The sequence below is a fragment of the Anopheles darlingi genome, chromosome X (assembly GCF_943734745.1).
Source record: "Anopheles darlingi chromosome X, idAnoDarlMG_H_01, whole genome shotgun sequence".
NCBI lineage: Eukaryota > Metazoa > Arthropoda > Insecta > Diptera > Culicidae > Anopheles > Anopheles darlingi.
The window spans coordinates 11,338,072-11,349,175 of NC_064873.1; the positions used below are offsets into that span (position 1 = coordinate 11,338,072).

At 47.5% G+C, this 11,104-nt stretch overlaps 1 protein-coding gene across 4 annotated transcripts in view; it reads left to right on the plus strand.

Moving 5' to 3' along the window:
* LOC125956873 (ELAV-like protein 2) overlaps positions 1-5,227 on the plus strand; it is a 9,959-nt gene extending 4,732 nt beyond the window's left edge. For all 4 annotated transcript variants that reach the window (XM_049689140.1, XM_049689149.1, XM_049689165.1 and 1 more), the window contains exons 2-4: positions 1-345; positions 463-961; positions 1,227-5,227. The exon at positions 1-345 is cut by the window's left edge and continues 882 nt beyond it. In XM_049689140.1, coding sequence (XP_049545097.1) covers positions 153-345; positions 463-961; positions 1,227-1,575 — 1,041 coding nt within the window. In that variant the 5' untranslated portion in view covers positions 1-152 and the 3' untranslated portion in view covers positions 1,576-5,227. The remainder of the gene's footprint in view (positions 346-462; positions 962-1,226) is intronic.
* Positions 5,228-11,104: the final 5,877 nt, after the last annotated feature.

The window sequence follows — 11,104 nt, forward strand, 5'->3', positions numbered from 1 at the left end:
GCCAAGCCAGCGGGAGCAAGCGCGAGGAAGCAGCAACAAGGGTAGCAGAAACAACAACAACAGCAACGGCATCAGCAGCAACGACGTCAGCAGCAACGGTAGCAGCAACGGTAGGAGCAACGACGGTAGCATCAACGGCGGTAGCAGCGAAAATGATCTCGAACGGATTGGAAACAGTGCAACAGAATGGCCGATCGGGCTCGATCGGCAGCGGGCAGGAGGACAGCAAGACAAACCTCATCGTCAACTATCTGCCCCAGACGATGACGCAGGAGGAGGTGAAGTCGCTCTTCTCCAGTATCGGCGACGTGGAGAGCTGCAAACTGATCAGAGACAAGGTAACCGGTAAGTACTATCGGCAACCATCATCATCACCGTGTGAATCGAATCCTTCTATAATCGATTTCCTATGTCTTCGTTTGCCCCCCCCCCCCCCCTCCCCCGTCTTCGAATGGAGTGTAGGGCAGAGCCTTGGGTACGGCTTCGTTAACTACCACAGGCCGGAAGATGCGGAGAAGGCCATCAACACGTTCAACGGTTTGCGGCTACAGAACAAAACGATCAAGGTGTCGTTCGCCCGGCCGAGCTCGGACGCGATCAAGGGTGCCAACCTGTACGTGTCCGGCCTATCGAAGAGCATGACCCAGCAGGATCTGGAGAACCTGTTTAACGCGTACGGCCAGATCATCACTTCGCGCATCCTTTGTGATAACATTACCGGCCTGTCGAAGGGTGTCGGGTTCATCCGCTTCGATCAACGTTCGGAGGCAGAGCGGGCGATCCAACAGCTAAACGGTACCACACCGAAGGGTGCATCCGAGCCGATCACGGTCAAGTTCGCCAACAACCCGAGCAATAACATCAACAAGGCAATCCCGCCGCTTGCCGCCTACCTGACGCCGACGCCAAACCTGAGACGATTCCCACCGGGACCGATCCATCCACTGAGTGGCAGATTTAGGTGAGTGAACCGCATGAGAACCCGCTGATCCCACCGCTGATGTAGGCACAGGCACAGGACTCTTCGATTAACTCCACACCAAGCCAAACCTGACACCGTACGCCCATCAATCAATCTTCAATCAAAGCTCAAAGATCAGAATAGGAGCGTCAACAGAGGCATCAGCCAACAGCTACCAGCAGATACAGAGCAGTAGCTTCACTAACGTCTAACGTTTTCTCCGTCTTTTCTTCAATCCCTCATCCCATTTCTCTCACCACCAAAGCCTGCCATCGAACTTCAGCAGATATTCTCCGCTGACGGCGGATCTCGGTAGCTCAGTATTATCCACCAACGCAATCAACGGGTCCGGCTGGTGCATCTTCGTCTACAACTTGGCACCGGAAACGGAGGAGAACGTCCTATGGCAACTGTTCGGTCCGTTCGGGGCCGTCCAGAGCGTGAAGGTGATCAAGGACCTGCAGACGAACAAGTGCAAGGGTTTCGGCTTCGTCACCATGACCAACTACGACGAGGCAGTGGTCGCCGTCCAGTCACTCAACGGCTACACCCTCGGTAACCGCGTCCTGCAGGTCAGCTTCAAGACCAACAACACCAAATCGAAGGCCAATTAAAAATGGGAAAAATTTTAAGTTGCTTCTTTAAGTTCCGTATCCCTGTATGAACTCACTCCATCACACTCCATCCTTCCAGCACCGCACCCATTTGTCTCTTCTCTTTCCTTTTCGAAATCCATCTCGCGTCCTCCCCCCCCCCCCCCAAAAAAAACCAGAAGACCCCACCGTCGCATATGCGCCCTGTGGTCCCACTAAACCCGAGACACTTTGCTCGATTTCAGGGAGTGGATTATGGTCCTGTCAGCGGAAACACTTTCGCGCTCCTTTGTGTGTGTGTGTGTGTGCATGTGTGCCTGCGTGTGTGTGTGTGTATGTGTGTGTATGACTTGCTCTCGCTCCAGCTCCCTCCGATGAGGCTTGCCTTATCAACCTCCGTTACTACTCCTCCCGTCCTTTCCCGTATCCACCGGCACACTGGGCAGCAGCAGAACTGAGTGTTGACGCGAAACCAAAACAAAATAAACAAACACAACTCTAGCAAAACCGCGAACAGAACCTGAACAGGAAGCCCCCTGCCACCGCTGCGCAACTTTTAACGCTCAAGTGTTGTTAGGTAAGGAACTATTATGTTGAGGCCAAGCAATCGGTCGGATGTGCGGCAAGGCAGTCAAGATTTGGCGTTGAACAGCCTACCTAGTGCCTAGGGATCGGCTCAGGCCTACCAGGCATCATCAAGGCCTGCAAGAACAGGCAGAACAGGGAATTAACAATAAAAAAAAAAAATCGACTAGTCAAATGTTAATGTGCAGTACTATTGGATAGAAGAAAAAGAAGTAGAACGAAAAGACGCGGAAAACGAAGAAAACGGAGAAAAACCAATGAGCACAAAAGCGGAGTGGAGCGGAGGTTTGCATTTAGAGGGCAGTGATCTATATGAATTACTATGTAACTTAGACAAATCCGTGTCACCAGTGCAATAGCAGTAGTAGCAGCCTGTGTATGAGGATGGGTATTTTTGCAGTGGGTAATCCAATTCGGGGCAGTACGGAAGAATCGGAGGAGCAGCAGAAGCAGAATGTGTGGGACGAGAGCTGGCATGGCGCTATTGACGAATGTTGCTTGCGAGTGTGCGCAAGGGTTTTGTCGGTCCATCCTGGTACGTACAGGAGCACGACGCCTGGCCAATTGCGAACAACCTGGGTTTACGGGCCTGTTACCACCCTCTCCTTTTCCAGCTTCATTCCACCCACATCCCACTACCCCACTGTACTCTCCACGGTAAGGTTTAATTATGTGCAATTTTCTATTCTTAATTCAATTACTCAATTAATTCAATTCACTAATTGTAACGTACTTATAAACTACTTAAGACCAACTATAACAAAGCAGGTCATGCGCCGCACCTTAAACCCATTCTCTCCTTAAACTAAGGAGCCTTGCGAGTGGAAAAGGATACTCATTTCAGGAACATCCTTCGCTCTCCTCTCGAACACCATCTCTAAAGGGTGCATGGCCACCATGCACCATGCATGGCGTATAAACTTTCTCAGTAAAGGAAAACTTTTGGAGATTTGTGAAACTTTGTTTACGCTGCACGGCTACAATAGCAATTTTGTTTTGCAAATCGCAATATACGCACACCAACAGGCGTTGGAAGTAAACGCATCGCAAGTTCAGTCGATTAATAGGAAACACAAAAACTGTGTTTGTTCCTCAGAAACGAATAACTGTGAACTGATAGAGATTTTAGCAAAAAACAATTGATTAATTTTGAGCCGATTAATTTCCTTCTTCGGAAATGATATTTTCGCGCACAGAAAGAAGAAATAAATTTAGCCATATCATAGCCCTATAGTCGACTAACAACTCCCCAAGTCGAGTGTTTGTAGTGTGTGCGTGTACCTTAGGAGAAGAGAGGAATAGTGAAAAAGATACATAGAATGAGCGGATAACGGGTGAGAAAACGAGAGAAGGAGAGAGAGAGAGAGAGAGAGAGAGAGAGAGAGAGAGAGAGAGAAAGAGAGAGAAAGAGAGAGAAAGAGAGAAAGAGAGAGAGAGAAAGAGAGAGAGAGAGAGAGAGAGAGAGAGAGAGAGAGAGAGAGAGAGAGAGAGAGAGAGTGAGAGCAGCTTGCTAAGGCAGGGAGGAGGAAGAGGCGAAGGAGGCCGTGATTCGTTTTAGAAAAAATGAACGGTATCTTGTAGTCAAATTTTACTATGTGACTTTTTCACTTTGTCAATGTGTTATGCTCGTCTTCATTGTCCGTTGATAGTTTTTGTTCACCATTCTCCCCTCCCCCACCCTTCCCCCTTTATTTGCTGTTCGGAGGAAAGTAGCTTACATCCCAAAAAAAAAGATAGCGGGAAGGAAAGAAGAGGAAGAGGGCGAAATCGATGAACTATGAGAAAGAGGAGAAAGAGAGGAAAGCGCATAGGAATATTCACTAATAATCTATCAGCTGAGTCTAAGTTTAAAAAAATCAATCAATAAATGACGTCTTATTGTGCTTAAACTAATCCATTTCATAAATTCACATATATGCATATATGATATCAATTGTATCAACATAATTTAAATTAATTGATAACAACATCGTGGTGTGAGGGTTTTTTTGTGGAATAGGTGGTTAGGTAGAACGGAGGACGAGGAAAGGAGAATGCTTGTTTTGATGGTAAGGTCACGCTAATATTTCTATCCTGCCTCTTCCTGCCCTCCTATCCTCCCACCCCCTCCCTCTCCTTTCCCACTCCAGAAAAGCAGCAAAACAACCTATGCACAAGGGGATTAATTTTCATGGAAAAGAGGAATGGCAATGGAAGAGAACGGCAAGTAAGAAACCGGAAAAGCGCGACAACTAGTAAACAATAATTACACACAACCTGTTCACGGAATGCCGTGACAGACAAAATACAAAAGCACAAAACAGAAAGCGCAATTTGGTTATCTTCGAAGGAGGCGCCGGGAACCGGTGACCGGAAAGAATAGGCTAAAACTTCATACCAGATGTCCTAGGGTATCGTAATCGAAATGATTGTCCATGTTACTTTCAGCTAATTTAGTCCAAATTTCATTCCAATTAGCATTTTGATTGACTTGAAGTACGCCGCCCTAAGTCTGATTATTGATAGCGAGCAAATTAAGAAAATTATGAAAAATTAAGCGCACTCGCCCACGCGCATACAACCTCCATCAGCTGTTTACCGAGTGGTGCGAATCTTTCTTTTCTTTTTCTGTGTTGCAGTGACGCTCAGCTATTGAAGAAAAAGAAAAATAGGATGAAGAAGAAGAAGAAAACAGAACAAAAAAAAAACAAATGGCAGAGCGGCAAAAAGACAACAATCAATAAAAAAAAGAAACACTTCTAGGTAAAATAAGGCGGATCTGGCGCAAAGAGCGGAAGCGGAATGGTGTGAAAGCGACGCGAAGAAAAGAAACAAACACGGATAAAGGGAAAGGAAAAAAAGCCGTACCACTAATAAAAATATGCGGAAATGGATACAAAAAGGAAGTATATGATTAAATCAATAGTGATCATACCCCCTGGTTTATCGCACAGTCTCAGGGAAAGAAACATTCCAGACAACCCCTCCACCCCCTTCACACACACACACATACACTTATACTCACACACTCACACACACGCACGCGCAATTGCAGGTCGACACGTCGTCCACATTATCTTCAGCAGGGCGCACTGGTCATCATCGGGTTGCGATGTTGCCTCGGTGTCACGGTTACGTCGTCGTCGGTTGTTCTCCTGCTACTATGTTGTTTTTTTCCACGAGAGTGAATCAAATATAAGTGAGACTTTTCGTCCTACGGTCACAAAAATGAAGATAGAACGTTCCCGCTTTGTTTTGTTTTTTTGATTGGTTTGTCAGGAATGGAAAAAGTGCTCTGGATCGCCTCCTTGACTTTCTCAATGTCCTCAGTAACGATTTTGCAGCATATGGTACCTTCACGATTTGCGCAACATATCATAATCAAGTTTCTCGCCGTAGAAGGCGTAAAACCGAACGAGATCTTGGACAGATCGACTGCCTAGTTACGGGAAGAGACTCTGCCGCAACCCGGCGTGTTTGCAGAGTGAAAATGAGAGCAATAGTCGCAGACCTCACACCAGCCTAAGAGCGCACAGCATTAAATCCTTTAGACGACTTATTATCGACAGACGTCGTATCACTACAGGACAATTAATGTGACTGATTCCTCTAATGTTTTAAGTGAGGTCCGACATTCATATCGCCGCTTAATATGCAACCTATTGATAAGGGAAGTGATGCTTCTCCATGACAATGCTCGCCCACACACATTTTCAGCAATTTCTAGGAAAACATAGGAGCAACTGAAGTGGGAAACATTGGAACACCCTCGTTACAGTCCTGACCTGTCACCCTACGACTTTCATGTGTTTAGCTCTCTCAAAGAATTTTTTGGAAACAAAATATTCATCGATGATGCTGAGGATATATCTTACTTGCGCAATTGGCTGCAAACACGATCAACATCGTTCTACCAGGAATGAATTAAAATGCTACTGCTTTTCTATGCTAAAATGCTTTTCTAGCCTCACGGGAAAAATGAGTTCCGGAATCAGGAGATTATGTAACGTTTGCATTACAAAAAAGAGAGACAAACTTTGAATGCTGATAAGAAAAAAACTAAGACAGATAATTGAGATCTGCAAACTTCATTTAGAAGGTAATTTTATCAGTTTTCCTGAAAAAAATTTTAAGAACTCTAAAAGTTGTCAGTTGAACTTCAAAAGTGATGACGAAAATAGTGAAGCTATTCCGTTCTGACATTTACGCGTTTTAAAATCGGTAGACCGCTACGTCGGAAATGGGCATCATATGGAACTTTGTAGATGCCGGGGACTTCTGTTTCGCCATCTACAGCATCTTGGCACTAATGGACAACAATTAGAGCATCGAGAGATGGCTCGGTTCCGAACGGCCGACGCTTTGAGCGCCAAGAAGCTCCAAAGGATGCTGAAGAGGCAGATCGACAGAAAAACGGCTACAGCGCTGCGTGCGATTGTCCGGTAGATCGGTACAACTATCCAAAAAATGCAGAAATACTACACAAACATAGACATACATGCTAGAAGGCAGAAATACCGTCGGCTGGTTTTGGAGCATCAGGTAATGTCACAGCGGCAGCAGCTGAACAAGATCGTCAACCCGATTTTCCCGGTGAATCGCAACGTGGCAGTGGTGATGAAACGCGACACCTATCTCATCCAGGATCACATCCATTGGAAAGCCACTTCTTATTTTACTTCCTGTACGAAAAAGTGAGCTCCGGAGTGTCGTCCACCCATATACCAACTTTCCCAAGTAGGTAATGCTGTGGCTGGCAATCAGTCGTTTGTCTTTAGCTCCGGACTGGCCGAGAAAGGGGATATTTATTTTAAAAAATCTTGCTAGAGGTTGCATCGTTCACCAAGGAACACTATAAGAACGAAAACCCACAGATCTGGCCTGGTCTGATACTCGAAGCGATCGTCAGATGAAATGGAGTGGTTAATATGAATATGGTACCCTAGGTGATGAACCCGCCCAACGTCCACCGGCTGCATCCCATCGAAAACTTCGGTGCAAACCTAAATCTTAGCATCTATTGCAACACCTTTTTTTTGTTAAAACCGAGAAGGAATTGATCGAAAAAGCACCGAAATAACTGAAAAACAAACTGCACAAACGTGTTTTCGACCTTCATGTCGCAAAAACCAGCTAGCTACTGGAAGGGTGCTCGGAATGGCGCAATCAGAATTTTGTGTGTAAAGTGATAAAATTATCTTACAAATGCAGCTTACAGATCTCAATTATCTGTCTTAGTTTTTTTTCTTATCACCATTCGAAGTTTGTCTCTTTTTTTAAATGCAAACGTTAGAAAAATAAAAAAAATACCTTTCTTGCGTAAACTAAAAATAAATTTACTAAAATAAAAGTCTCGTTTATATTTGATTCACGCTCGTAATGAGGAAATTGCGTAAGCAGGGAAAAGCATCCATTTGTTTGAAGCCCTTTTCCGGCACCTTTTTCGTTTCTTGCGATCTGCCGATTCCGACGAGGCCCGATCCGGTGCCGTGATATGATCGCACTTGCAGTGCGTGTGTATGATCACTAAAGATAGACACATCTTTATAGCTTCCTCTGCTCTCACCCACGCGAGGGATGCGCGCGGGTCTTTCCTTGCTGGCGTCCTCTAGTTGCTGTCTAGTCAACCACAGTAGAGCACCGTTTCCTGCGCTTCCGCCGAGAAAGCACAGAAGGGATTCGTTCTGACGAATCCGGAGCGAAAAAGCCACCGGTAAGTTTGACTTGCCCTGCAGTTTTTGGCACGCATTTTCAGGAACTTTCTGGGAACTGGGAGCTTCGGCAGCGCAGGGCACACAAGTGGTGCGCATGAGCGGCATGAATGGTCAGCCAGGCAATATTCGGTCGGTCGGTCGGTCTGTGGAAGTCAGCGGTGGCCTACTGGCATCTATTCTCCCATACGGTACCATCCGTGCAGGGCGGAAGTGGCTCCGGTCATCGGATATCATCACAGCCACGTGCACATGATGCTGCCGGTGGAGTGCCGGTGATCGAAAATAGGAGTGAGCAGGGCCGAGATGGAAGCGAGATCACGTGTACAATTCAAAGCAATCTTTGGTGGTCCTAAATTCGATCGATGTACGTTGTTCTGCCGACTAACCGATGACTCCGATGGATCCGGATCCGGAGAGACGCGAGCGTACCATGGGGATGTTGGCTACAGCCAAGGAAATAACCTGCAACACTGGTCGATCTGCTGGCGCGCGGATGGTGCCCGCTGGCTGGCTCGCTTCCACGCAGTCGAGTTGCATCCGATTGGTCGACGGCTTCGTCCGCAACTTCGGCTACCTCACATTCGGTGTTGGAGGGGGAATTGTGCTCGTGTTTTATAGCAAAGTGAGGAGCGTAAGGTGGTATGGAATAGTACTTATAGCACACGCGGTCGTTCGGTGTTCGGGATTCACACGGTCTTGGCAGTCTTGGCACAACGCTTCGTGACGAACGTTCGTTGAATTGTGCTCCTCGTAGGAATGCTCCACGTGATTCATGTTGACGTTAGTCCGTGAGTTTGACATTGAATATGACGGGCAGCTAGCCTGCCCGTGTTTTTACGGTTGCTTGCTAGCTGGCTGGCTGGCTGGCCGGTTCGATAGGGGTTCCGACATTCCAAGTATTACGTGGCCCGAAGACGTGTGTGGAGGGGGTGTGTGTGTGTGTGTGTGTGGGTATTTGGATGATTTTTATTGGCAGCCGGCGCGTTCCGAGGGGTATAGACCGAGCTATTGTTGGCCTCGGCATGCACCGGATTGCGTGCAGGAATTCAATCAAGTCAATTGGCCATTCGAGGGTTACTCCGGTTGAGGGGGGTTGCAGGGGGCGATTGAATGTGGTTTGCAGAGGGTGGTTCGCAATTCAACAGATCGACTTACAGTGGTTGGATGCATTGGAGAGATAGCGAGAGAAAGAGAGAGAGAGAGAGAGAGAGAGAGAGAGAGAGAGAGAGAGAGAGAGAGAGAGAGAGAGAGAGAGAGAGAGAGAGAGAGAGAGAGAGAGAGAGCGAATGACATTCACAAAATGGAGCAGAAGATAGGTGAAAAGAGGGGGGGGGGGGGGGAGGGAGTCGTGTGGCAGCCGGCGGTCCTGCACAGCGCATTATTGACGCGTTGCTGCACGTCCTGTAACCTTCGTTTCCGAGATAATGGACTAGCAAACGCTGGCAATAACCCCTTTCCGTGACGTGTTGCCTGACACGTCTTGCTGCAGTCCGCTCCGCTTCTTCTCACCATTTTTGTGCCAGCAACCCCAATCACCGACCGATTTGAGCAACTTCGAAGCTACTGAAGCTGGAAGCACTCAATTTCGTGGTTCGCGCTGGCAAATCGTGTGAAACGCGAGAGTGTTTGCGGGAGTAGGGGTGGTAGGTTAGGGGAGCTATAAACCCCCTCCCCGTATTTCCCTGAGTTCATTCGTTTGATCTTGGCTTGTTTGGCTCGTGTAAAGTCAGCTCAGGCAGCACTTTCCCACACACCCCGCTAATCCATCCATCCAGCTAGTTTGCTAGATTCAGGGAGGCGCGTTGGAGCAGCGACAACCGGCAGGACGAGCTCCTCACCGTACCCGGGTAATCAGACCAGTGGTCGTGATCTCCGTGGCGAAAGGCGAGGTAGGTTGGAGCGCTCACAAATGATTTCAAATGCTCGTCAGCGGTAGGCGAGGCGAGGAACAAACAGAGAGAGAAAGAGAGAGTGAGAGAAAGGGAGAGAGAGAGAGAGATGGAGAGAGAGAAAGAGAGAAAAAGAGAGTGAGAGAGAGAGAGAGAGAGAGAGAGAGAGAGAGAGAGCCCTATCACCTGCGAGGGTGTGCGGAGGGGCTGATGTAAAAATTAATTGCATAAATATTTCATGAAGCTTGCTTTCAAATAAACATTCGAAACTAGCCCGGGCAATGCCGCTGCGCTGGAGTGAGTGCTTTCCCTTCGCGGTGCGCGCTCGCATAATCACGCGGAAGATAGGAAAAAAAAACAAAAAACCACCACAGAAAGGGGATGTCCGTGGAGGAATCAGAGACAAATTTGAACCCCCGTTTTGCTATTTCCTCACGTTTCTTGCGCTCGGCTGGCTGATTTGAGGTGGTCTCTGCCCCCTCCCCCTGGAGACTTCTCGCAAGAAGCAGCCACCCAGTTCGATCGTGGAAAAGAGATTTCGTTTCATGCGCGCGCGACCATTTCCAATCAACACGGCGGTAATCGCGTAATGTGGCCCTGGCACCACTTGGAGTGCGTTTAGCGGAATCGTTGCAGATGGCAAAGATGGAGGTGGCATAAACCAGAGCGTTTGGGGGACGGACTCGTGGCCAGTACGTCAGCGAAATGAGGCACACACACACAAACACGCGCCCGTTTGCTCGTTGGCATCATCACATCATCGTTGGTATCTCATCATCGCGGTAGCTTCTGCTGCTGCTGCTGCTAGAGTGCATCAAAGGTACGAAGCCGCCGGCCGGGAGCCGGCGATCGTGCTGTCTGACACGAAATCCGTAGCGACGTAGCGATAGGTCTGCATGTTTCGGTGGGGCCACATACCTCCCACGGCATAAACATGTCCAGCCTGTTTTCGCGTTTGCCAGAGCCACAAGAAAACTTTCCGTCGTTGCTGCATCGGAGCTTTCGATGTTATTTTTTTCTAAAGTTATATAAGGACGAACGAGCCGTACGTTAATTAACAATAACATTTAAATGGGATAGGATTTCCCTTTTCTTCCACTACCCACCGTCATATCCCGGGCATGCCCGGTTTACTTGCACATACATATACTCGGTTATTTATGGTTTGTTTGTCTCTAGTATCGTAAATTATATCGGGTGTGTTTCTAATCGGTTCCTGGTGGCTTTTGAGGGGGGAATTATGGTTAATTCAGGCCGAGAAAAGGTTCATTTTTGAAGATTTTTTGTGCAGAAACCATTCAACTTTAGTTTTTCAAGTGAATATCATATTTAGTGTCAACGATTCAAGAATATTTTTTTCAATTTTGGGCAAGATTTATTTAA